The following is a 25,354-nucleotide window of genomic DNA, read 5'->3' as shown; positions in this document are numbered from 1 at the left end:
GTAATAATCAAAAATGATATTTAATTATTAGTAAATCATTTGTGAGATAATCAAATGAAATAAAGTGAATTAGAAACACAAACATGAGGGTCAACTTAATCAATGTAATAGTCTATCGAGCTTTTCTTTTAAGGAGACTTTTAACACACGACAGACAAAACACGAAGTAGCACCCTGTGGAAACAACGAAGGCTGATTATTGCACAGACTCCCTACAGAATAAAAGGGGAAATTCAGGCTATCGGGGTTCAATCAAATTCTCTGCCCTGTTCAAGATGAAAGAGAGAGCGAAGGTATAAGAGAGCTAAACAGAGAGTAAAAAGAAAAAGAATATAAAGAACAAAAAACAAAAAAAGGAGATGAAAGGCATTCACCTGGGGTCCTTCTCTCGCTTCATAGAAGTCACCAACCCTTATTTTTGCACTGAAGCTAAAATTATCACGTGTGATGTCAGTTATTCCGTATCTGGACAGATACTACAGAAGAGAGAATAATAGTGATTTTGTCAGACAGGACATCCAGAGAGCCATTAGCACTATTAATGGTACCAAACTGAAAGAAGCCTAGCACACTTGCCATAATAAGTGCACAGCTAGCTAACGTAAACTGCTACATCTTATACCAGTAACTGCTAATGGTACACTGGGAGAGGAAAGGGGTTTTAACGGATGGGGTGTGAAACTTTCTCAGTGTTTGAGTGGGGTTGGGTGAAAGTTGTGGGGATGGAGGGTAAAGGTTACCTTTACGACATCCGGGTACTGCCGTAGTCGCTTGCCGCATGGGGAGTAATACGCGACGTCTCCCTGTAACCGACCGCCCACCGTTTTGAACCTGGTCTCTCGTTGCCAGCTAGAACAATATCAGATACATAGATTAAAATTACTATAATATGGTTTTACAGTGTGTGCAAATTGAAAATATGGTTCTTTTAAAAACTGGCACATATTATGCCCATTTTTACAAGATGTAATATAAGTCTCAGGTGAACAGAATTTGTCTGTTCAAGGGATACTGAACTTTTTTTAAAAATATGTTTTTTTTCTAACTCCCATAGAGTGAAACATTACATTTTTACATTTTGGAATCCATTCACCTGATCTCCGGGTCTGGCGGTACCACTTTTAGCATAGCTTATCCATTGAATCCGTTTAGACCATTAGCATCACACTCAAAAATGAAGAGTTTCGATATTTTTCCTATTTAAAACTCGACTCTTCCGTAGTTAAATTGTGTACCAAGAACGGCGGAAAATTAAAAGTTTGATTTTCCAGGCCGATATAGCTAGGAACTATATTCTCATTCTGGTGTAATAATCAAGAACTTTGCTGCTGTAACATAGCTGCAGCAGGCGCAATGATATTACGCAGTGCCCGAAAATAGTCCCCTTGGTCACTTTCAATAGCCTATTTACCGTTGGTCTTAGTACGCGATGTAACTACAGAAGAGTCAAGTTTTAAATAGGAAAAATATCGAAAAGCTGGTTATTTTTGACTGTGATGCTAAGGGTCTAATCAGATTCAATAGATTATGCTAAGCTATTCTAAAAGTGGTACCGCCAGACCCGGAGATCAGCTGGATGGATTCCAAAATGGTACCAATCAAATGTTTAATTCTAGGGGAGCTGGAAAATTAACCTATTTTTAAAAAAGTGCAGTGTCCCTTTAAGTTTCAGCTCAAAATACCCTACAGATAATTTGTTACAGCATGTCCAAAATGCCCCTATTTGGGTGGTAGCAAAAGTGTGCCGTTTTAATGTCTGTACCTTTAAATGCAAATGAGCTACTGCTCTTCACTCCCTTACCAAAAAACAGTAAACATTTTCACTTAAAAACCTGATCTGATTCCTGCGAATACAGTCTGAGACAATAGTATATTTAGCTGCATAATGCTAACAAACACATTAAGAAAAGGTTTTGGGTGAAATTAGTCAGTCAGTCAGTGGCTGTAGGTGGGGCTTTATCACTGTGACATCACATTAACAAGAAAATCAAATAAGCATTTCTAATGAGATTGCTTTGGTTTAATGGAGATAAAATAAGGAGGAGTGGGTGGATTTTGCCAACACACATTTATGTCCAAACACCTTGTAAAAGTGGATTTTGCATAATATGTCCCCTTATAAAATCTGTTATTGAGCAAGTACCTTACAGCCTCAAAACTGTCACTACCTCACCCCGATTCACAAGGATTATAATTTGAGCTGTGTAGTTAGATTTCACGAGTATTGTCAATTTCAAACAGAGATGGCGATAGAGAGGCAGAAGATGCAAAAGTGATATGCTAATTTCTTAACATGGTAATACCATAATATTCTTTTCAATATCTTGGAGTAGCATGTAAACACAATGAATATGGTAATCATTACAATAATATTACCATCTGATAGCACCACTGTGCCTCTTTAGTGCTTTCAGTATGTGTTTGTAATTGAGCTGGGAAAATATTTTTACTTCTGCAAATGCATAAATATACATCTGCCGTTTTAATGAGATGTTTATAAGAGATCCGTTGCTTTAGAAGAGCACAAAGAACTGTAGTTAACAGGCGTCGAGTCAGGCTGGCGTGACGCAGCAGCGTGTCGTGTTTAAACTTACCCCATTTCCAGAGGAATTCGTAAATCATCTTCATTCATCACTCGCTTTCGCTTGGCAGAGCCTGGAACGAGACAACAGTCACACAAAACACATTACAACACACATAGGATTACAAGAAAACAAACTGTGTCATCAACTCGTATAAATTACAACCCCATACTGAGCAAAATAAACAACCTCAAAAACAACCAGATGTTTTTTTCAGAACAAAATCTGAGTACTCTGGTTACCTGTTTACACATGGTTAAGTGTCATTTGCGCATTAATTCAAATCAAAGATGTCTATTTTACTTTTAGACCCTTTTATCCAAAGTGACTTGCAGTGCATTCAAGTTATACATTTATTCTTAAAGGAATTTCATCCATGATGTCTTTCCTTGTTCAGTTGAGAAGAAACTACGTTTTTGAGGAAAACACCCCACGATTTATGTCCATATAGTGGACCTCAGTTTACAGTTTCAATGCGGTTCAAAATTGCCGTTTCAATGCAGCTTCAAAGGGCTCTAAATGATCCCAACCGAGGCATAAAGCCCGATTTATAGTCGTGCGTAAGCTTTACGCTGTAGCTACGCCGTAGGTTATCCGTAGCCTGTGCGTAGCTCTGCGTAGCCTGACGTGCACCTCGCAAAATGTTTAACAGCGCGTCAGTTCTACGCAGACCGCAAGCTCTGTGATTGGTCCACCAGAACCCCTCCCGTCAGGTAAAAAAACTGCGTCATAGGTATTTCCGTTTGCGACGGTGAAAACAAAGATGAGCCAAGTTGAGGAGTAATTTACCTCAAACTGCAACAAATGTCGCTGTTTATTTACGTCCATCATTGCTGGTCTTCTCAAATCATACACAACAAGTTGCTGTTTCTTCTTCGTTTGTGGGTTAACTTGCCAAGCTTCTTCATTGACAGTCGCACTGCTACTGTGGTTACACGCGTGGATACTGCCTACCAGCAGTCTGCGCGTGTGTTTGCACGTCGACGTGGACGACGACGACGGAAAAGTATAAATGAAAACCGACACGGAACCTACGCCGTAGGACCCACGCACACCTATAATGAGCCCTTAAGGGTCTTAACTAGCAAAACGATAATTTTCGGCAAATTTATTTTTATTTTTTTTATTTCTTGTCTTGCATTAGCCTTGTGATGCACCAGCGTGACCTGAGTATTACGTAATCACGTCAAAAGGTCACGCATGACGTATGTGAAACTACCGCTCCAAGTGTGGAGAAAGAGGACCGTTCCGAATTTGTTGTATGTGGAATGATACTAATTAATGAATTTGTGTCAGTTTATTATTTAAGATTTTCCGCAAGTGTGTTTCACATATGTAACACGTGACCTTTCAATGTGATTACGTAATACACGTAGGGTTGCGCTGGTGCATCACACAGCCAGCGCACGAAGAGAAGTTGTGGTTTAAAAGTCCTTCTTTTTTTCGTTTCGCTAGATAAGACCATTATGCCTTGGTTGGGATCATTTAGAGCCCTTTGACATTTTAAACTTTTAAATTGCATTGAAACCGCAAACCGTGGAGATCCACCAAAGTCCACCATATGCAGAAAAATCCTGCAACGTTTTTTCTCAAAAACTAAATCCTCTCAAGACTGAACAAAAAAAAAAACATCTTGGATGGTATTTCTTTCTAAAAGTGGAGTAATCCTTTAAGGCTGAAGTCCTTAACATAAACTCGAGGGGCTACGAGAGCAATTTTTGTCATCAGAAGAGTGCGCGTGGACTGAAACTCCCCCATCCATTGTACATCGGTCACGCATATACCCAGGGCTTTAGGAATCACACCCGTGATCATTGTGCTGCTACGTTTTGCTACCATGTGCATCTACTTCCTCTTTGGTGACCAGGCTTGGCTCAGATCCAGCTTCCAATGCAAGTCTCTGGAATTTCTCACCAAACGCACGGCAAGTCTGATCATTTAAAAAAGCAACCGCTTACATCCCTTCAAAAACCCACACCAATTTAGGCATCAATCATATCGTAGCACAACCGTTTCCATGCTGAAGTCTAATATTTTGGATTAATGATTTCAAATCCCTAACCTTAAGTATGAGGAATAGTAACGCTGATGTTTGCCTTAGCACGCCTGTCTAACAAAAACTCTCACGACATCAATCTGGCACCACACGAAGAAACCAACAAAACTAACCCATGAACAATCTTTAATATCTTTCTTTTAGACGACTCAGCTGTTATAGACCTGTATACATTTCTTTGTTCCAAGATATTTTGAGCAAGGTTTATAAAAACCTTTTTGATCACCACTGACTTCCATAGTATTTGTTTTTCTTACTATGGAAGTCAATAGTGCTTCTTTTTCTGCTCGTTTACAAATTACTTCCTTAATGCTCAGAAGAACAAAGGAATTTATACAGGTCTTCAACAACCTAAGGGTGTAAAAATAATGACATCATTTTCATTTCATCCCTATCCCTTTAACTGAAGCCCTGGATAATTCTCTGAAAACAAACTATCACACTTGCTCTTCACGGCTTAATGCAGATTCCTCATGCTTTTCAACGGAAACACACTTTGAAAAAAGTATTTCATTCCATTGCGGTGAGAGATGCTGAACGTCGTCCAAGAGCAGATGCACTCCTGCGCCGTGTTTGCTGGATTTGTGAGTGTTTTGTTTAACAAATGTCTCTGTTAGCTTCACGAGGAAAAAGCAGATTAACTCAGCCAAACACAGGTAATGACTTGATGTGCCTTTGTTAACAAGTTAAGCCAAACACTGGTTCTGGGTTGACTTCGGCACCACAGTCAGAGATCTTGTTACTGGCTAAGTTTACCCAACCGTAAAGCTGACCCTGCATATTCCAAACACAATTAATTGAAAGAGTTTAATATTAAATCCGTTTTGGCTATTTCCTCGAATAGAGTCACTGGTTGGGTCCAGGGATGCACACCCAAACAGACGTGCACAAATACGACGCCAGCCGGCATAATTTATCCTTCTAAAAATATACACTCCGTCATCTGAGCGTGACAGCCCACACACACAAATACACAAACAACAGGGAATGCACACATACAGTACACAAATATCTAATCCTTTCTTAAAGGAAGGAGTCAAGCTTATCCAGTGTGATGTCATCAGGCTCGTGGTTACCTGGAGAGGTGCCAACGGAGTATGATGAGGAAGGAGAGCTGTGATAGGTCAAGGCACTGGAGCTGCTCACAATGGTGGGCGTGGCCACACTGGAGGGCTTAATGACTTGGAGGTTGAGAGGCAGACAGTCAGACAGGCTGTGATTGGTGGAGGAGTTGAGGTGGGAAAACCCCTTGCTGACTTTTTGAGGGGTCTTCTCTCCGTCTGTATCCATTGATGTATCCTTCTTTTTACCACCCTCAGAGCCATTCAGCTCGCTGTCTGAATTACTGTCTGATTCTGAAAGAAAGAAAGAGAGAGAGAAAGACGGATTCACGTTATAAGCAAAGACACAACGTGAAAATTAAACTATTAAACAGCTAAACTGCTTCTGTCATTTGGATTCAGTCAGATTTCTAAACAAAAAACGCTGTTTTTGTGGTTTGTGTCTCTGCACGTGGATGCCAGACGTTTTCACAATGTGCTGTAACAATAGGCGCAGTGCCGAAATTCAAGTCGTGCGTACGCTTCTGCTTGGATGGACGGTGTGAATAGTGTAACCTGTTAACACGGAAGCCAAGATAAATATGCACTGCTTTTGCGTGCAGAGAGAACACCTTTCATAACAGCTTGCACTAACATAGTGACGCACTTTCAAGCGTTTATAAAATTGCTCTCACCTGAGAGACTATCATCAGAATCCTCTTCGTCATCATCATCTTCCTCATCCTCGACATCATCATCCTCATCGTCTTCATCCTCGGCAGAATCATCAGACTCTTTGCTGCTGGGCAGCTCCTGCTCGGCTCCGCTGTGCTGGAAAAGGTCCACCAGAGACTGCACCAGGTGATTCTGGGATAGACCCCTCCATGCTTCTAACGCTTTGGGCGTCTTGCTCTTTCGTGGCTCGCGTGTGGTGTGGTTAGGAGTCGGAGAGACGTTTGCGGGGCTCTTGCGGCCTCCCGTGCTGAGGTTGACTGGCAGATCTGTGCGAGGTTTGGTGGTTAGGGCCAGGGGCGCGTCCTGGGTGCTCTGGATGACGCCATTGGGCTGACCGAGGCCCAGCAGGTTGTGAGGGAAAGGCAGAGGGGAGGAGGACACACCTTGCGCTGCGGGGGGTTTGGTCCTACTTGACGCTTCAGAGCTGTGCTTATGAGGGAGCACAGAGGAAGAAGGTGATGAAGAGGAGGTGGTGGACGTTAGTATCCCTGTCCTCTTGTTTATCTTATATGGGCTCTGCTGTTTCTTTAACTGGAGAGGAAATGTCTGGTCCTGGGACAGGAAAGACTACATAAGGGAGAAACAAAAAAGAGAGGATGGGAAGTAAGTAAAACAAGTCAATATCACATCCTCACAATGTTTTTATAAACACTGAAGTAATTTTGGAACATCTTTTTTTATGTAAACATAAATAGTCTCTGTTTAATAAGCACAGACAACAATAAGTAAGCCATTTGTGGGTTGATTTCTCGGAAATGTGAAACCGTGGCACTATTAAAGCATTCCTGTATTTGTTTGAGCAAAAACAAAACATTTGTCGGAGCCGATGGTGTAGTGGACGGTGCTCCGACACATGGTGCAGATGCATTTCTGGCGACTCGAGTTCGAATCCCGGCTTGAGGTCCTTTGCCAATCCCATACCCCTCTCTTCACCCTATACTTTCCTGTCATCTCTGTAATTACTATCTATCAAATAAAGGCAAAAATAACTTGAAATTGGGAGTGACTGAATTTAAAAAGGTTGGGATCCACTTCTCTAGGTCTTTATCACAACACAATTTGAGGATCCCAACACGGCAACATTAGCCGCTTTTGCACAATCAAGACTGTGCGAGCCAGGGCTTCAAACGGGCCTCACGGAGTCAATAGCCTCTAACTTCCAGCTGCGTATTCAAAATCAAGACGCGTTTGCATTGTCAGGCCAACAGCGCGGCAGCGCTTCAGAAAACAAATAGGCTCAGCAAACAAAATGAGTTTGGGGCTGGACTGTTTTTCCAACTTGCTTGGGGAAAACAATATTTTGCAATTCCTTTTGGAGATGCTGGTGTTGCAGGAGTTCCTTCACGTTCATATGCATTTATCTCCTTTTCATTTATAAAACTGCATTACACAAATAATGTATCTAAAGCCGAACAAAGTTGAATTTCAAACGGAAAGTGAGATGTGTGCTGAAAGCAAAAGGAGAGCGAGGGAAAAAACAAATTGGTAAACAAAGAGAATACGAAAGTGATCGAGAAAAGGGGGGAATGGGAGAGGTGGAGATGTGGTAATTGCGCTGGTTGTCATGTGGTTTAAGTGCTGGTGGAGGAGGAGAGTGAGCGAGCATAATGTTGCTTAGACTCACAAAAACAGAGAACGACCGCAATCCACGACGTTCATTAAGAGCCTGTGAAAGGGGCAATCCTACCCTGGCTTCAACAGCTGAGCTCAATGCTTTCAAATCTTTACACAACAATTAAAGTTCCCTTACTCAAATACATAAACATCATCAAACAAAACTGAATTTATACATTTTCTTAGAAAATAATTTTTTGAGTTGCACCATAGGCCAAAAGGGCTGTCCATCCGCTCACCTGTTTCAGTCGCTAGGGTTAGGGTCAAAACCATCTTAAAGGGATACTCCAGCAAAATTGCCCCATGATTTACTCACCCTCAAGCAATCAGAGATACATATGTCCATCATCTTTCAGACAAACACATTTGGAGTTATTTTATTATTTTGTATAATGTTATTTTATGGGATTCACGAAAGTCACTGCACAACGTATTCATGGCAATGAACGCTCACTACGCTAAAACTCTTGAGTGAGTTCAAGATGGCGCCATTACCCGAAGGTAGTTATTTTAGCGTATTAAATTTAAAATATGGGTATGTTTCTTACAAAATCGCATCATTAACCACAGAAGACCTTTGGAGCCGTGTGAATTATCGCTGTGAAGGATAAATGCACTTGTTTGGAGTTTAAAGTCAAAAGTTGTTCCCTGATCCTTGTTTTTAACCATTATAAAGCTTGGAAGACCAAGGACATTTACTAAAATAACTCCAAAACCCCATTCAGCACTTTCTCCACCGAGAAAATTTCCATTAAATTGCCAAAGAGGCTTCAGTGTGAACACAAATAGTCCGTAAATGTTCTGGGATCGCTCCCGTAAAAAAGAAGACCTAGTAACATTGCCATACAGGAAGCATTCTGTGTGAACAAGAGGCAGAGACAATGCCATAAGTGGTGTGCCGTAGTGAGGACGTGAGTGTCATCGCAACAATGGCTCAGCTCTTTGACACAGGGATTTAAACACAGATCAACATTCACAATGAGAAATGTCGGCAAACTGGACTGAAGCAGAGATCAGGAAGATATATCGTCACTTCCTCGATGAAGCTGAGATCATTCACTAGCATGACAGATTAGTGCATCACGCATATGACAATGATCTTGTCATAAACAAAAATACAAGCGGGTGATTCTCGCGAAATTAGACTTATGAGGTGTCATGAAACATTTTGATAAAAAAGTAAATGCTATCAACATAAGACACATACAGTTACAAACATCTCTTCGTGTACTATTTTGCACATGATTTCAAATGACATCATACTAACCAATTTTTTTTTTTTTTTTAACATTTAAGGGGAAAGTTTTCATTACCGCAACGTGTCCATCACTGGATTTGGGTTCTTTGACATAAAAATATTTATAATTAAAAATCAAAAAATAAAGCTTCAATGCATGTTATACTATAAACATTTACAGTAAAGAAACATGTGGTATTTGGGGATCATTGGTAAATGTAGAGACAATAATAAAGAATATTAATGTGTCCAAGACCAATTTTCTCATCCTCCGCAAAATTTTCAATCATTGTTTAAGCCCTCAAGGAACTAACATTTAAAAAAAAAGGGACATAAATGACTGTGACACTCAAGATGGCTACCAGGTAAGCAGTTCTTAATCTTTCTCTCCAGAAAAAAGTTACAATTTTGTTTGTCATAGTACCTAGACAACTTTTTAGTTCTCATTACCGAAACATGAGTTTGTAAATGCATATAGTTAATGTAATATCATGTTGCGGTAATGATAATTTTTGATAATGACAATCTAAAAAAATGTAAATAATTCTATAGGACAGTGGTTTTCAAACTTTTTCAGCGTGCGGCCCCCCTTGTGTATGGTGCACCTCTTCGCTGCCCCCAAAAAAAAATTGTGACAAAAAACTGTTCTAAAACTCAACATTTTAATAGAAAAAAACATTAAATTATCCAAAAATTCATGCTTTTGGTTAGTAGCCTTATTTTTTTTAGGTTTAATTACACAGAATTCATAATAAATTAATGTATTTCATAAAATGTCATAAAACTGGGGCCCCCCTGGCACCATCTCGCGGCCCCCAGTTTGAAAACCACTGCTATAGGAAATATTTTCTAAATAATGCTTACAGTAAGTTCAGACATAAGCTAATATTATATGTGCAAAAAAATGGCTTCGGGGCTTTTTAAAAATTCTGATGCTGGACACCTAAATCTGGATTTTGTGAGAATCACCCAAGCGCGAATAATTAGCAAACTTCAGATGCAAGACTTTAAATACATCACATTTCTTTACGATATGTGTGTGAATGCACTGCAGAGATTCCGGAAAATCATTGGCAGTGTAAATGAACCAAAATCAAAGATCCTGAACAAATCCTATCATTTTTTCCCATAATCCCTGTGTAAAAAGGGCTCAAATGCATTAGTTTAAAAGATGATATACACGTGTATCTCAAATTGCTTGAGAATGAGTAAATCATGGGGTAATTTTGAGATTTGGCTGGAATATCCCTTTAAGGTGGTTGGCTGGTCTTTGCTGGTTTAAGCAAGAAGTTTTTTTGTTTAAGATGATCCTTCCAGCCTGGCAAAGCTGGTTTAGATGGTTTACTTGGTGAGTCCACCTAAGACCATCTTGAAGTGTGAGGAAGCGCTAAAACCCTGCTAAACCAAGTTGGGAAATCAGCTTTTTTTAAACAGGGAAACAGCTTGTGGTCCTTTTTTACCCATTGTTTTTTTACCCATTGATGATTGTTTAGTCAGAGCTCTTAAATCACCTATTTTTAACAAGCTGCTCCATTGGATGTGCCATTCGTGTCCGTGGCAAAGATGGTGCGGGATAAATTACTCACCAAAGATTAATTCTTGGGGTTAGAGATTTTAATAAATCCTTAATCCAAAGTACTGGAACCAGTAATAAAATCTAAATCTCAAACTGTACCATAACATCATAATAAAAGCACTGTGGTTAATTACGAAAAAGGAAAAAAGAAACTATATTAACCTCTTCAACAGTAATTTCATGGCAACAAAAGGAGAGGTGAAGAAAAGGCACATTTATTACATTCATTTGCTGAAATCTGGATCCTTAAGAAGCCATGGAGTTAATTGCCTGTTGGTTTTGCTTCAGTAATTCTAATAAAGTGATGCACATTGTCGCTTTCATTTACCAACTAAAGGCTCACAGTAGGGAAGCCAGTTGTACCGATAAGAGAATAGAGCCGTTCTTTCCGTCCTTCTCCCTTAAACACACTCACAAACACACACACAAATAATTCCCCCTGCCTCTCTCTCTTCGTTACCTTGACCTTTTCAAATAGGCTGGTCAATAAGGAGAGACACATCCTGAATACCAACAACACCCTAAAAGCGATAATCCTAAATTGGCTTAACACACAGAAACTGTGGAGAATTTGTTTTAGCTATTCTGGAAAAGGAAAGCGTAGACACCGGCCTTGAGGGATAAGGGAGATTAAACATACGAACTTGAAGGCTTGCGTTTTTCGACGCCCTCCGCTCACCTGTTTCAGTCTGTAGTCTGTGACGTGCGCCAAAGAACTTTCCAGAATCTTCCTGCTGGTGAGAGCGTCCAATGTTGGAGCTTGAGACTTGCGGGAGGAAGCTTGAGATTGTGCCTTGAGGGAGGGGGTGAGAGGGGGCGGCTTGGGGGAAGAGGAGAGAGGGAGGGGTTTCGGAGGGGAGGGGACTGACATAGGTTTGGGGGAGGAGCATAAAGAAAGAGGGAGTGGCTGATGGGAAGAAGGGAGGGGCTTGGCAGTTTTAGGAGAGGAGGTAAGGTGCTGCGGGGAACGTTTAGGCGACACGTCTCTACACGACTGTGCGAGCAACGCCAACGGTTTGGTGCCGGCCGCCAGGCCGGTGGATTGGATGACGCTGGTGTGAAGGGGTCTTTCCTTGCCTTTGTGGCTTGGCATGGAAAGCAAAGAGGACTGAGACAGTGCTGGAGTGCTGGGTGGAGAGCGATGCAGGTGCACTGGAAGAGAGGGTTCGAGAGGTGCACTACGTTGCAGGCCTCCACGGAAATCTTGGGTCTCCGCTAGCCTGCTCTTTTCCTTCTTACCGAAGCCAGAGTTTGGCGTCACGATCTGGAACGAACAAGAAAAAAGAAAAGACCTAATCAGATGACCCAAAACGTAGCATGATAAGCTATAATTTTATTACATAATTGCTGCGTTTTAAATGCCAATGCTCCCATTTGATGGGCAGACCGAAAATGGCACAGGGAGAATATCATAAATCATTAACAGTAAGTCAGTTCTGTACCATTTTGAGTTACAACTTAGTTTTACTCAACCACTTTGTGACCTTTACAAATCAACAGGCTGTTTTTGCTACTGTTCCTTCACGTGTATGCATTTAGCAGACACTTTTAGATACATGATTAAAATTTCTACTAGACATAGCACTGCTTAACCCGCAAGATTACCTGTCCAGACGGTTACATCACCCCAAATACTAACATGCTAGCATGCACAACTTACTTTCATTTTCTTTTTCTTTTGCCGTTCCTTTTCGGAGTCTGATTCCTCGCTGTCTTTACTCTGGTCATCTTCATCTTCATCATCATCATCTAACTCTCCAAGATCATCGATATCGCTGCTGCTTACCCCGTCGCTGTCCGTATCCAGCGACGATCCAGATTCACTCTCGCTTACAGCAGAACCCTCCGCCGGTTTCTTACGGGCCTTCTGCATGGGTCAAGGCAGATGTCAATCATCTCATAAAGCAATCATTTTAAAACATCTGCTATTTTTCAAATCAAACAGCACTATGTATGTTTTGTGCTTGCACAGTGTATGTTGTGCTGATTTCACCTTCTCTTTAGTTTTCTGTGTGGGTTTCTCCTGAAGCTCCCCTGTGCTGTTGCTATGGTGACTGGCCTTGCGGTCGCGGGCTTTGGCGTTGGGGGTCCGGCTGTGCTCTGGGGGCCGGAGCGCAGGGGAGGGGGATGCTGCAGCCGAAACGGTTCCTTTAGCGGCAGAGGGAGAGCGAGAGCGGCCATTCACAGCTCCGTTCACACCTGTGCTCAAAAGAGATTACACAAGCCAGATCAGATGGAGTCCAAGGTGTACATTGGTAAATATATCCTTGCGTTTAAATTAATGTAATCATCAAACTGCTATGTTGCACGATATAAATATTCAAATGCAAATAAGTTGGCACAATTATATTTTTCTCCAGGTAACTGATTTTATCACAAATTTGTGGAAGTGAAGTACAGAAGAAAAGCGCAGATGATCTCAGTCCTTTGATGAATTTGATGCTGGAGGCAACAGCTCAAGGCAATGATTATTGTAGTACACCAGCCTGAAGGCTACATTACTTTTGTTCAATTCCAAGTCTGCCTCCAAGTCATCCCATACAGAGGCTCAGAATCAGACTAGGGTTTGACAGAAACGCACCTTTGGAGGCCTGGCTGCTCTTGTTGGGGGTTTTGGATGTGTACGGGTTTGCCTCATGGTTGTGAAGGGGTGGGGCGAACATGTGGGGCAGGCCGAGAAAAGGCGGGAAGAAGGCTGGAGTACTCCGCCCATGAGCCTCCGCTGCCCTCCACCATTCTGAGAAAAGAGAAAATTTAGAAAATTCATATTTAGGTAAAAACGATTAGCCCATTATGAATACTTTATATTTGCATGCGATTCATGTTCTCATTGGATGAACCAACAAACATTGCATATAGATGACACATACCTGAGAAAGCTCCTAGTTGTGGGTGAGCTGCAAGGGCTGCAGACATTCCCAATCCTCCTAGACCCCCAAACTCTGGGCGTGCCGTCGCCGGGGAGAGCAGGCCAAAGGCCGGGTGGGCCATGAGCGGGTACGCGCTAGGCAAAGAAGTCACAGAGCTGACGCTGAAGGGCTGGTCACTGCCCGTCAGGCCAAACAGAGGACCTACCCAACCAAACACACACACACATATATATTTATTATTACATAATCACACACCATTTATTGTCTAATCTAATCCCACCAATTAAACAATGCCACAATTCCTGCACACCAAGATTCCGAAAAATCGGATATGCAAATTGAGAATCACCACGGATGAGGCTAAAATGGTCTAAACAAAAACTGCCATTAGATCCAAAGACACTGAGCATACGAGTGTGAGCAATTTGTGTGTGTGAGAGGGGAGTTTCATGAACGCTTAGATGAGACAGTTTGATGGCTGTTAATGTTAATGTAATCACAGGCTTTTTGACAGTATTTGATTAATAACTATGATCAGAACAAATGAAAGTCTCGGCGTGTGAGAGATAGAAAGCAGGAAGGGGCGGGAGGGAAGACGCCCAAGATGCTCCTGCATCTTCCTCGACATTCTGAAAGATATCACGACACCCTCTCAGAATTCGATAAATCACTTCAATCTCCCGTCTGCCATCGCGCAGGTTCTTGGTATACATGCAAACACGGAGCTGTTCGTAAATAATCATCGCCGTCTTCTTCGTCATCATAACGATTGCATCCTTTCTGGGATCGATCTGTTCTGGCAGCGCCGGTGCTGGGCATTGTCTCCTTTAGGAGTCAGATGTAATTTCTATGCCGCATATTTCATGCAAATTCAATTTCCATTAGGGAGCGCAGGAAAGAAAAGGCTTGAGCGCACCGTTCCGCCAGCGTAGCACACACACGCAGTAAGAAAAGTGATGATGGGAAACGCAGGATTTTTGCAGACAGCTCCAACTCCTGTAGGGATGGCGTTGAGGTGAGGGCCTTGACTCGGTTGTCGTTTTTATGGGAAGAAGGAAGGGTGTATTGTTTTTGTAAGATTTCTTCCTCTAAAGTCCACATATAACATTAATCAAGGTCTCTTGCTCCAAAAGGAGAAGTCATTTAGTTTTATGCGAGTGTTTACCACCCTCTTTCTGATCTGTATAACTATGGATGTTTTTGCTTAAAAATACCCCCAAAAATACTTTTTGACAACTTCTTACAACCTTAAGCACATTTATTTACACCAATAATGATAACCAATGAAAAAATAACTATAACGATAACTATATTGGCATCCATACCAACAGATGATGATGTTACGTTGATTTAATTCTCATGTTTACATTTTTAATAGACGGTTTCATCGGACGCACGTGCTGACGCTTGGACCCAAACTTTACTTCCGGTTTCCTTTTTTTTAATGGTCTGACTAGTTGATGAGCTCTTGAACAAATGCCTCGTCGAAAATAACAAATGTTTTGGTTTCCTAGGTAATCTGTGTTGTTTTTTTGTTTCTTATATAAATAAAAGTTTAAAGAACTTTGTTGTTATTTATTCTGAGCAGAGTTTACCGGAAGTAACGTGCGGACCACGACAGCCGCTTGTTTATGTTGTTACTACTGAAACCGTCCATATGCAAGCCCTTTAAATTGTAATGGATTTTGATTGGCTGTCAATATTTATTGCTCATCAGCTAGACAAAATGACTCTGAAAGTGATTTCAACCACATCATTTATCTGTTTCTATATTTCTTTTAAATTTACATAAAAAAGGTATAGTGATGATTATCGTCCTTGGTGTGGACAGGCCTTTAGGATGACCTTTAGTGTGCGTTATGACTGGCTGATTTGTACATGTTGGCGGAGCTGAGTTGTTGAACACTGATTGGTCAAAAATACGTAAACATGGGCTGCCATACGTTAAGCGTGATTTATAGTTCTGCATAAGACCTACGCCACAGCCTCAGTTTATATTTATACTTCTGCTTCGTTTTTAGCGTCAACGTGCAATTACACATGCAGACCGCTTGTTGGCAGAGCATAGTTCATTTTATTGTGTACGTGAACGTACGCGCATGGTCGAATGCATAGCCATGCAAAGTATACTTTATTTGACTCGTAAGTGTACACAGATGTTCGACACATGCGCATTGTGACAAAATGCAGTGCATCTCCTGGACTACATACTACATTCTCCTGTAGGTCCATGCGCAACCTAAATGTACAATGTGCGTGGGTTTTTTAAAAATCCGGACTCTTCTGATGATAAAAATTGTGCACACGTACTGTACGCGGATCTTTGCGTACGTGTAAAAAATTTACCATACTTCGGCCTCTAAACAGAAGTATAAACTGCCATTTAATGTCCTCACAGTTGTGATGCAGTGTTTCCTACCTACAGTTAATAAAAAAGATCACCACTACACTTAAACTACTGTTTATTACAAAAACCAGTTTTGCAGACATGTACGTGACACAGTATTTAAAAAAAAAACTGGCTCATAGAGTGTTTGGTCATAAATGAAACTGAACAGTTTGCATGTCCTTGCATGCAGCCAACAAACTCTAGTATCAAAACAACCAGGGGAATCCAGTTATTCATAATATGTCCTCTTTTAATTAAAGCTCTCGTATGAGGAAAACCGAAGAGAAAGGAGACGGCTTTCAGTTCCCTAGCTTAAGGCCGCTTCTTTGTTTTGCATGCACATATAATTCGCATGCACGCAGAAAGATGATAATGTACAGCCGGCATGTTTTGGGGTTATAGACGGTGGCGATAGAGGACAAAATGAAGGAGACTACAGAGAGGGAGACTGACGTCAAGATAAATGAAAGGAAATATTTCCCCAAAAGACCATCAGCCGCTCCTGCTGGCAACACACATGCACGCACACGAAATCACACACAGTGGCAGAAACGCCAGTTTCATATTAATGCGCTTTCAGTCGGCAATAATTAAATCAGCTCGAGAGGAGCAGAGCCGAATTACCGGATTACCTGATATCCTTCTTATTTTATCTACACCCCCCCAAATACACCTTCCAGTGTTCTCCATCTTCTGACATACCGAGCCATCTTGAAGAGCGGCGTTGTCCTCCCCCACCTGGCTTTCCGCGCTCTCTTACGTGGGATGCGGCGGAAGCCGATTAATGTGCCCTCCGTTTGCATCAATCACATTTCTGCAGACAGATCTGACAGCCGACTTAATTGTCTGTGTGTCTGAGGGGGACGGCGAGGAGAAAGTGCGAACATGTGGCTGGCGTTTGTTCGGAGAGAGGTTAAAATATTCTCAGTTTAAGCCCAGATGCACCTCGTTCTCGACCTGAACATCATCTCTCACTCCTGCACACTTGTGGGCTGGTGATTTAGCGTTTGCGGGACAAAGTGTTAATTGCGTTTAAAGCGGTAATGATAGAACTGTGAGAACCTGTCGAGGGAAAGTCTCATTCTGAGCGTTAATCAGCTCAACTAGGACTGAAATACTGAGGTTTTCTGTCGGTTTAACTAAAGGAAATCACTTTAAAGTGAATGATTCATTTTCTGAGGGATTTTTATCTCTTGTGCAATATTATATGAACACAAGGCCAAAGGTAATCACAGCCATGCCGATGTTTAGCACAACACACTTTTGCTATAAACGATAAGTTAATAAGGAGCGACGGACATTTTATGACGTGCCAAGCTACTGTAAACAAAAAAAGGGATAAGTATGTCAAAACATAATCAAGCGTTAATGTTTTTAGTGCAATAAATGCTGTGAAACATTCCAGAACTTCATCTCGCCAAAAATAAACAATAAAAGTATATTAGTGCAAACTATTATATGAAACACAATGTGCCATTACGGCTCAACCAGAATGAAGGCCGTGTCACAGCGCATGGGATGTTTAAAAATTTTTTTTTTTTATTTCTCTGAAAATACAACAACAAAGAGAAATGCTAAGTATTTGCGGAGCAGAAAAATATGGAATTATACACATTTTAAAATCCAAAATGGAATAAAAGGGCCTTCCTTCACCGTGACACCTCTTGTTGGGCTGGTGAGGAGGGAAAGCCGCGTGGAAACGGTTCAACTGTTAATGAGAGTCTTGTCAGAAGATGACACGGGGCCAAAAAAGAAACCGGAGCAGACAGAGCAAATTACAAACAGGATAGAGTCAGTGCGGCCGTTCAAATGTCACCGCTTTAAGAAAAAAAAAGAGGATATGTCTGGAAAGATGGGAGGAAAACAGTGTTATTGTGCATGTGCGTTCATGTGTGCGCGCGTGTGTTTATGTGAAGGAAGGGTGGAGAGTGAGACTACAGCGGTATTAACAAAGGCCTGGTTAATTGGTTGAGATTCATTAATGCAGCGGCTTTTCAATTTGCAGCCAAAACTGTGAGTGCTAAATCCTGGACGGTGTTTTCACATGCCAAACAATGAGTCGGTAATTACGACAGGAGCGAGTCGGTGGCTTTCTTCGGCACTGACTATGCCAGAGAAAGAACAAAACATGGGAAGGAGCGAGAAGAGATGATTTATCAGACAGGATGGAAAAGACGTGGACAGGATTTATGATTACAATGAATACCTCCTTCAAATCTGAACATTTTGAGTGTAGATGTCTCGAGATGCATTTTAAAAACCTTTTTCATTTCGCACGCCGTGAAAAAATACAGCGCTTATGATTTGAGACACTTAACGGTCAAACCAATCAGTTTAGCATGTTTATAGGAAACAAACAAATAAAAATAGCTCCGACGGACACTCACCCTTTGCAGGATGAGAAGCAGCTCAAACCAAACTATTATAATACCTCGTCTTATATGTGTATTGCAGCTAGGGATGCTCCGATCGATCGGCCGATAATGCTTGCTATGTTTCTCAATGAATTACGGTGAAAGTTTCGTGCAGAAACTCAAAATGCGCTGTAGAAGAAGAACAATTCACACGCAGCTGTGATGACACACAGCTCCATGAAATGGCTAAAGGATATATTTATATTGCTGTTCTTCAAACCTTTTCAGGTATTTTCATGATAATAAAGAATATGTTTAATAATTATGTTTAACGACTCAAACTAACAGTGATTTTAGATCGATAAGGACTTACTGATCAAAAGCCGTAGTACATGAAATAACTGTAATAAGATCGGCTGTCCGATTCAGAATAGTGATCGGCCACTTATTATTAGTGGAGATCGGCATTGATCGGACCATCCCTAATTGCAGCTGTATGTAGGGCTGTCACAATGATTAAATAATCGTCCCATCGTAATTGTTTGACCTCATCGCGATGATTTCAGATCACCGCAATGATTGCACATCTCTCTAAAAAACACAAGGGGAGCTGTAGCGCCTGAATAAATGAGACTGTATCGGATGGCGTACCTTAACTGACAGTGTAATGCGATACATTGCAAAGCCATTTAATACAGTGGAAAAACAGCATTTAAAGAAATGCTGCAAAACTTTGATAAGCAGTATAAACTATTATCATTAAATAATTACTTTTAAATATTTGTTATGTGTATTAATATTCACTGCTATGTAAACCTCGCAAAATATTTAATTTAAATAATCACAACAATGTGTAAAAATGATTTCATGAACAAACAAAATGTATGAGAATTAAATGTCAAAGCAATAAAACAGACAATTAATCGTCATAATCGTCACAATTTATTAGGCAATTAACTGTCAAATTTCATAACCGTGACAGCCCTAGCTGTATGTAATATGACACTTATATATGTGATTTTTGACAGTTCCTATTCTCTTTCATTGTACAGAAAAATAAAATGCCTTTCACATTTTACTAAAAACAGATTTTTTGTGTGCAAACTATTCCTTTAACAGAACAGAGCAACAGACTGATACTTTGTGCCTTATCAAGGCAAGCTTCAAACAGCAGAAAAGATTTGCACTTTTTGAGATGTCACTACGACTAAAAGAAACGGTGCTTCATCAGACAGGAAGAGAGGTCCCTGATGACACCAGTCTCCGGTCTGCCGCCAACCACGCAGTCTAAACTAGCAGACACGTTCAAAGCATCCCTGTGCGACATGTGACACTGTTTGTGTGTGAATGTGGTGGCGTGTGAGTTTTGACTGAGCACTTTTTAGAGTGTAACAAAAAGCAACCCTTGCATCAGGCCATGAAAGAGCATGTGAGCGCTATCTTACCGCATGTGCTGATCGAGGCCGTGGCTCCGTGGTTCAGGCTACTCTTGGCATTGGAGGCTGCTGAGGAGGAGGATGAGGAAGAGGAGGACGCAGAGGTGGTGGCGTGAACGGAGAGCGGGGCGGAGGAAGGCGAGGCCAGCCTTTCTCCAGACTCCATATCTGTCAAGGACAATTCAATCGATAATTAGAGCGAGCTCGCACACACACAAACACACACACACACACACGTGCGCACTCGTCCTGCCACTCTTTCTTTCACATCTCACTTGGCATGAACAATATTTCTATTTAACACCAGTCAGTCTTTACACACCAACACACACACACATATGCTCGTAAGACGCACCCAGTCTCCCGAGCATATTTCTACAGGGCTGCGCGTTAATGACCCGTTCGGGCAGAGGGATTGTTCGGGTTGTCACGTTAACCATTCATTCGCTGACGAGACCCACTTCAATGGGACAGAAAAGAGACTGACACGGTCTCGCACACGAAGTGAACAGCGCGCTGATTTACAAGACTATTCACAGGCGTTTTTACACAGCGTAAAACAAGCCTTCTCACACTTGATGTGCTTAACAGGCAAATTACGCCTTTAACTGTTTCTGTGGAGATTTCACAGTTTGGAGACAGACTCAAATTAAGGGCGGGCGCACGAGCGAACGCACGCAGCCTACATACCCACACACAGACCCGCGAGCGTCTTTTTCTCTCACCGAACGCGTGTGTACTGTAATGAAAATATGATTAGCGCTTAGCGGTCGTAAGCTTGCCATTTAAACAGATTTTTTGCGGAAAGAAACAGATTTCTGAAGACGCACGAAGTGTCTGGCGGGCCGCATTTAATGTTTGGAAATCTTGAGGTTGGCTGCGTATCGTTTCCAAGCGATTATATTCCACCTTGGACACGTTAAAGTATGCCACAGTGAAGCACGCATGCTTCTGGTATTCTAACATTATATAAACACTCGTCACCCGTCCTCCGAGTTGTTCGTCTTGTTGTGTCTCACTGCTACACACACCGATTAGATCTCAAAAATGGAAACGACCACTACGGAATGTCAACTAACAGCTCTCACCCATGATGAGCCATTCTGATGGACCAACACACACACACACACACACAGAAAGTCACAATCTGCCACTCTGCTTGTTAGCATTCCACCCCTTGTCTTTCCACCTGTCCTTCGTTCTCTTGTCTCTGGATCATCCCTGTATCTCTGCTTTTAAAGGCGGGGTGCATGATCTCTGAAAGCCAATGTTGACATTTGAAATCACCTAAACAAACACGCCCCTACCTCAATAGAATCTGGACCTTCTTTTGATAGACCCGCCCCACACTTACGCAACCCAGGCAACGATGTCGGTTAGTAGTCACGCCCCTTACTGCTGATTGGCTATAAGTGTGTTTTGGTACTCGGCCCGACTCCCTTCTCCAAGTGTTTTTCAAAAATCATGCACCCTGCCTTTAAACTATCTTCGACTGCCTTTCTGAAGGTCAAAGGTCACCAGGTCGCGACCTTTACAATTCAGGTTACTGTAAATGAATGCCAGTTTTCTACCTCAAGTAGCACATAAGATAAAGAATAAACAGTGTAAACACGCAATTTTGAAAATTTAAATGCGATTTGTTGATGTCAGACAGATGGTGCAAGTCAGCAAATCACACAATCACATTTTATGCATTTGGCATGCGCTTTTATTCAAAGCAACTTATATTGCATTCAAGTTATACATTTTATCTGAATGTGATCTTTGGGATTGAACCCATGATGACCTTTGGGTTGTTAATACAATGCTTTACCAATTCAGCTACAGGAACACTTTTTATCGTAGGCTATACATATCATTTTTATTAGAGATGCACCGATTTAAAATTTTTCCACCAATACCAATTATTTAGACTGATACTGTCGATTGCAATAGTTTGATGGTTATATTAACTGAATTCTAATAATTAAATTTTCTGAATGTTATTCATTCATATAATGACTATTAATATTGAACATTTAACTAGTGATGTTTTTATTACATTTTCTATACACAGAACTCAAATTCAAATTCAAACTCAAAGCCAAAATGTTATAATTTTCTTGTTGATTTACTTTAATACATTTTCTCTAAATGAATTCTCTCTATTATATCATTATCTAACACAAATATTATCTCTACAAGAAAGTTTTGCATCTTTAAAATAAACAAACACATTATTTCATTTGAGAATTATCTTTACGATTGACAGCCTTTAAAGGACACAAACACATACACCCAAACTCAAATCCATCCATTTACTCCTGTCAGACGTCCAAAAGTGCAATGTTTTATTTTCTACAATGTATAACGGTGTGTCTCGCAGAGAGTGAATTACATCGACTACCTCTTTCCAACTAGTCACTTAGCCTGATTACCTTAAACATCAATGGTAACAGGCGAGGGCCTCAAAATAATTCATAACAACAACCGTGATTACCACAATAATGGTATGCCTGGGTATTTAAGGATCCAATCCTGACTTAATTATCAGAAATTAAAACAGCTTTAGCATCAGAATTAGTCTGATTTTATAGCTAATTAGCCATCTTCCACTGTGACACTGGAAGGCAGGCATCGTAATCTCCACGAGCTGCGTAATTAATTTGACTCGGTGAACGCGGCCAATGAGATCGTCGAAAAAACAGCAGGTCCCGGATCCTGCGAATGAGTGAATCATATGTTAATCGTGATCCGAGCGCTTTGTGGGATATGTTTAAACCGTGCAATATGGACGGCACCCTCGGATCTTCTGTTGGCCGGGAGAAACGCGAACTCGATTCCCAGGAACGTGCAACCGGAGAGAGACACTACATAAAGCTGTGTGTTATTTAATTTAACTTGAAAATCAATCATACACTCCTGAGGCAGTGAAATATACTGCTGAGGTTGCTCTGTTTGGGAGAGTGTGTGTGTGCATAAGATTTAGAAAGAGAAAGACAGGGCATAGGGTATAAGTGCTTATTTATTATATGTGTGTCTATGTGTGTAGGCAAAAGTTATAGCCCACCCACATATGAAAATTCTCTTCTTAAGTTAAATGACATGTTTGTGAGGGGATTTTCATATTTGGATGAACTATTCTTTTAAAAACCAACAACATTCCCAAATGTTAAATTATGTTCATAATCTAAAAATCCAGAAAGGTTCCTGTAAAGGTTTTCGTTAGGGGTAGGTGCTAAAAAATGTTATAAACCCTAGTGGAAAACCAGTAGAAATGAATGATGGAAAAACAAATGTGTGTGGTCGCGTGTGGTTATATGTGTGCGTATGTGACCCACACTTCTCACTTGTTCTGGCCCGTAGTAACAGATGGCCAATGTTAGCCACGCTAATCTGCCAACAGAGTCGTCAGCATGGATCAGTGCTAATCAGAGCGCGCCAGCAAGCAGGCCGACACAAAGACTCCATTTTCTTCAACCGGCACACGTTCGACTCGCACCCACAAGCCTGCCACCTTCCCGGTGACCTGCGGCAGGGGAACAGCGACCTTTGACCTCATATCGCTACTAATTCCCCGTGCTATCAGGCTGCAGCAACAAACACACTTGTTTTCGAGTACACAGGACACCTGCATTAATGTACGACAAAACAAAAGTGTGGTATTCTAACAAACGATTGTCCACCAGTGTTGGCCCTACTGATTTATTGATTGGCCGCAGCACTGCGACACCATTGGCTGAAGCAGTTTTCTTGATGCGTGAGATGGCTTTGACTGTCGCAAGACATGGTTGCTTGGTGACACCATCGTCAGTGTCCCAGGATGCACGGAGGGGGAGAGAGAGCATGTGAAGCAGCCCGTTAAAAAAAACTGTATCTAAATCAGTGAGGGGAGGTGGACGGCGAAGAGAAATGATATGTGGGCGGTGACCTTTAGAAAGAGGTGTGGGATTCACCTTTCTTTCTTGAGCTGTCTCAGCTGTGAGTGAGAAGGTATTAGATTTTACATGTGTGTCTTTGCGTGTGTGTGCCCTGCCACACGGCTGAATAATCTAAAGCTCTTTAAGTAAAACAGGGTGGCAGGGTCGAACTGATCAAATTGATTTCCGAGCGCTAAAAGCTGCCGGTTTTGCCACGGCTCCTTGCAGGCGCGTCGGTTCGGAAACCTTGAGCCGAGCAGTCCGGTTCATCCTAACTCAAATAGGCAGATACCATTGATCATGTCAATACATCTTTCCACCGTGACAAACCACACTCTTGTACTACACCGAACGGCTAAGTCCAAAGAAAACCTGGATGGGAACGTGATTTAAAGCCGTGTGTGTGTGTGTGTGTGTCTCTTTGTGTGTTATGAGTAACCAGAAACCAGCAGCTCAACCCACACCCAAACAAAGGGTCCGTGACAGATGGTGGAAAGATGCATGCTGGGATACTTCGGCCTATCGTCCGTGAGCTGTTCTGTGGTCCGGTGAGGAGTCACCAGATCCGCTTCCACAGCAACACAGATAGGAAGATATACACAGAGCGGATCGTCTGGCAGCACGATGCCACACAAACAATGCAAAGTGAGAGACAAAAGATAGAAACACACACACGCAAATGCGCCCCTCTGTCCTACAAGGGCAAATCCTGTTCACTGCTCATCGCAAAGTTAATGAGCATGTCTGTTTGTTACAGGAAGTTATTTTTGGATTAATTTTTAACCTCCCCTCGAAGCTGTCTTTCTTCTGGTGTGAAATGGCGGATGGATGAGGCATGCAAATGTTTTCGTAGATCCCACTTAAAGTCAACTGGAGAGTATCACACACACATTCCTTCAGGCCTGTTGGCACTGACCCACACACACACACACACACACACACACACACACACACACACACAGAAGTGTGTGTGTGAAGCAGTCAGCAATCATCCTTAAGGGGCTCGCACACCGGACGCGCAGCTCAGCGCCGCGGAGCGCCGAGTCACGTCTAGGACAACTCGGAGGTATCATAAACCGGAAGTGCACATAAAATGCGCGAGCTTATTCAGATAGCGTCTACTTCAAAATGCAAAATATACGTTAGCAGCCAATGTTAATCGTTAATGATTTGGGAAAAATATGATGTTATTTAATGTTAAACTATGTGAGTGGCGCTCTGTGGCACGACAGGGATTTGAGCAACTTCCTGAGTCAGATAGGCGCCACCTGTCGGCGCCGGTGTGAATATACTCATAGAAAACAATGTGTTTGATTTTTCTTAGAACTGCGCGGCGCTGAGCTGCGCAACCAATGTGTGACCCCCTTTAGGGGCAGTTCACATTTTGCATCCAAAACCATGTGGAAAACGCAACCGTGCCACTTTTCTCCTTATTTTTCAACGTGCTGCATTCTGAAAAGTTGAAGCATTTTCAACTCACTGCGGGTGCGATACGCCTGTTAAATAGAGCGTGTCGTACCGTGTGCGTGACGCAAACATGCCATTTGACGTCTACATTTAAAATAA

At 41.7% G+C, this 25,354-nt stretch overlaps 1 protein-coding gene across 15 annotated transcripts in view; it reads right to left on the bottom strand.

Moving 5' to 3' along the window:
- baz2ba (bromodomain adjacent to zinc finger domain, 2Ba) overlaps positions 1 to 25,354 on the bottom strand; it is a 97,786-nt gene that overhangs the window by 24,841 nt on the left and 47,591 nt on the right. For 10 of the 15 annotated variants that reach the window (XM_073870794.1, XM_073870802.1, XM_073870798.1 and 7 more), the window contains exons 3-13: positions 19,899 to 20,057; positions 13,711 to 13,911; positions 13,422 to 13,577; positions 12,834 to 13,039; positions 12,501 to 12,707; positions 11,520 to 12,104; positions 6,374 to 6,980; positions 5,715 to 5,993; positions 2,595 to 2,655; positions 741 to 849; positions 375 to 476 (exon numbers count right to left, since the gene is read on the bottom strand). In XM_073870794.1, the coding sequence (XP_073726895.1) occupies positions 375 to 476; positions 741 to 849; positions 2,595 to 2,655; positions 5,715 to 5,993; positions 6,374 to 6,980; positions 11,520 to 12,104; positions 12,501 to 12,707; positions 12,834 to 13,039; positions 13,422 to 13,577; positions 13,711 to 13,911; positions 19,899 to 20,055 (2,670 nt within the window). In that variant the 5' untranslated portion in view covers positions 20,056 to 20,057. The remainder of the gene's footprint in view (positions 1 to 374; positions 477 to 740; positions 850 to 2,594; positions 2,656 to 5,714; positions 5,994 to 6,373; positions 6,981 to 11,519; positions 12,105 to 12,500; positions 12,708 to 12,833; positions 13,040 to 13,421; positions 13,578 to 13,710; positions 13,912 to 19,898; positions 20,058 to 25,354) is intronic. The other 5 variants (XM_073870801.1, XM_073870803.1, XM_073870807.1 and 2 more) reach the window with 1 other exon arrangement.

Source organism: Misgurnus anguillicaudatus, chromosome 8 (assembly GCF_027580225.2).
Source record: "Misgurnus anguillicaudatus chromosome 8, ASM2758022v2, whole genome shotgun sequence".
Lineage (NCBI taxonomy): Eukaryota > Metazoa > Chordata > Actinopteri > Cypriniformes > Cobitidae > Misgurnus > Misgurnus anguillicaudatus.
Note: the sequence above shows the minus strand (reverse complement) of the source record. Positions and strands in the feature narration are given on the sequence as shown.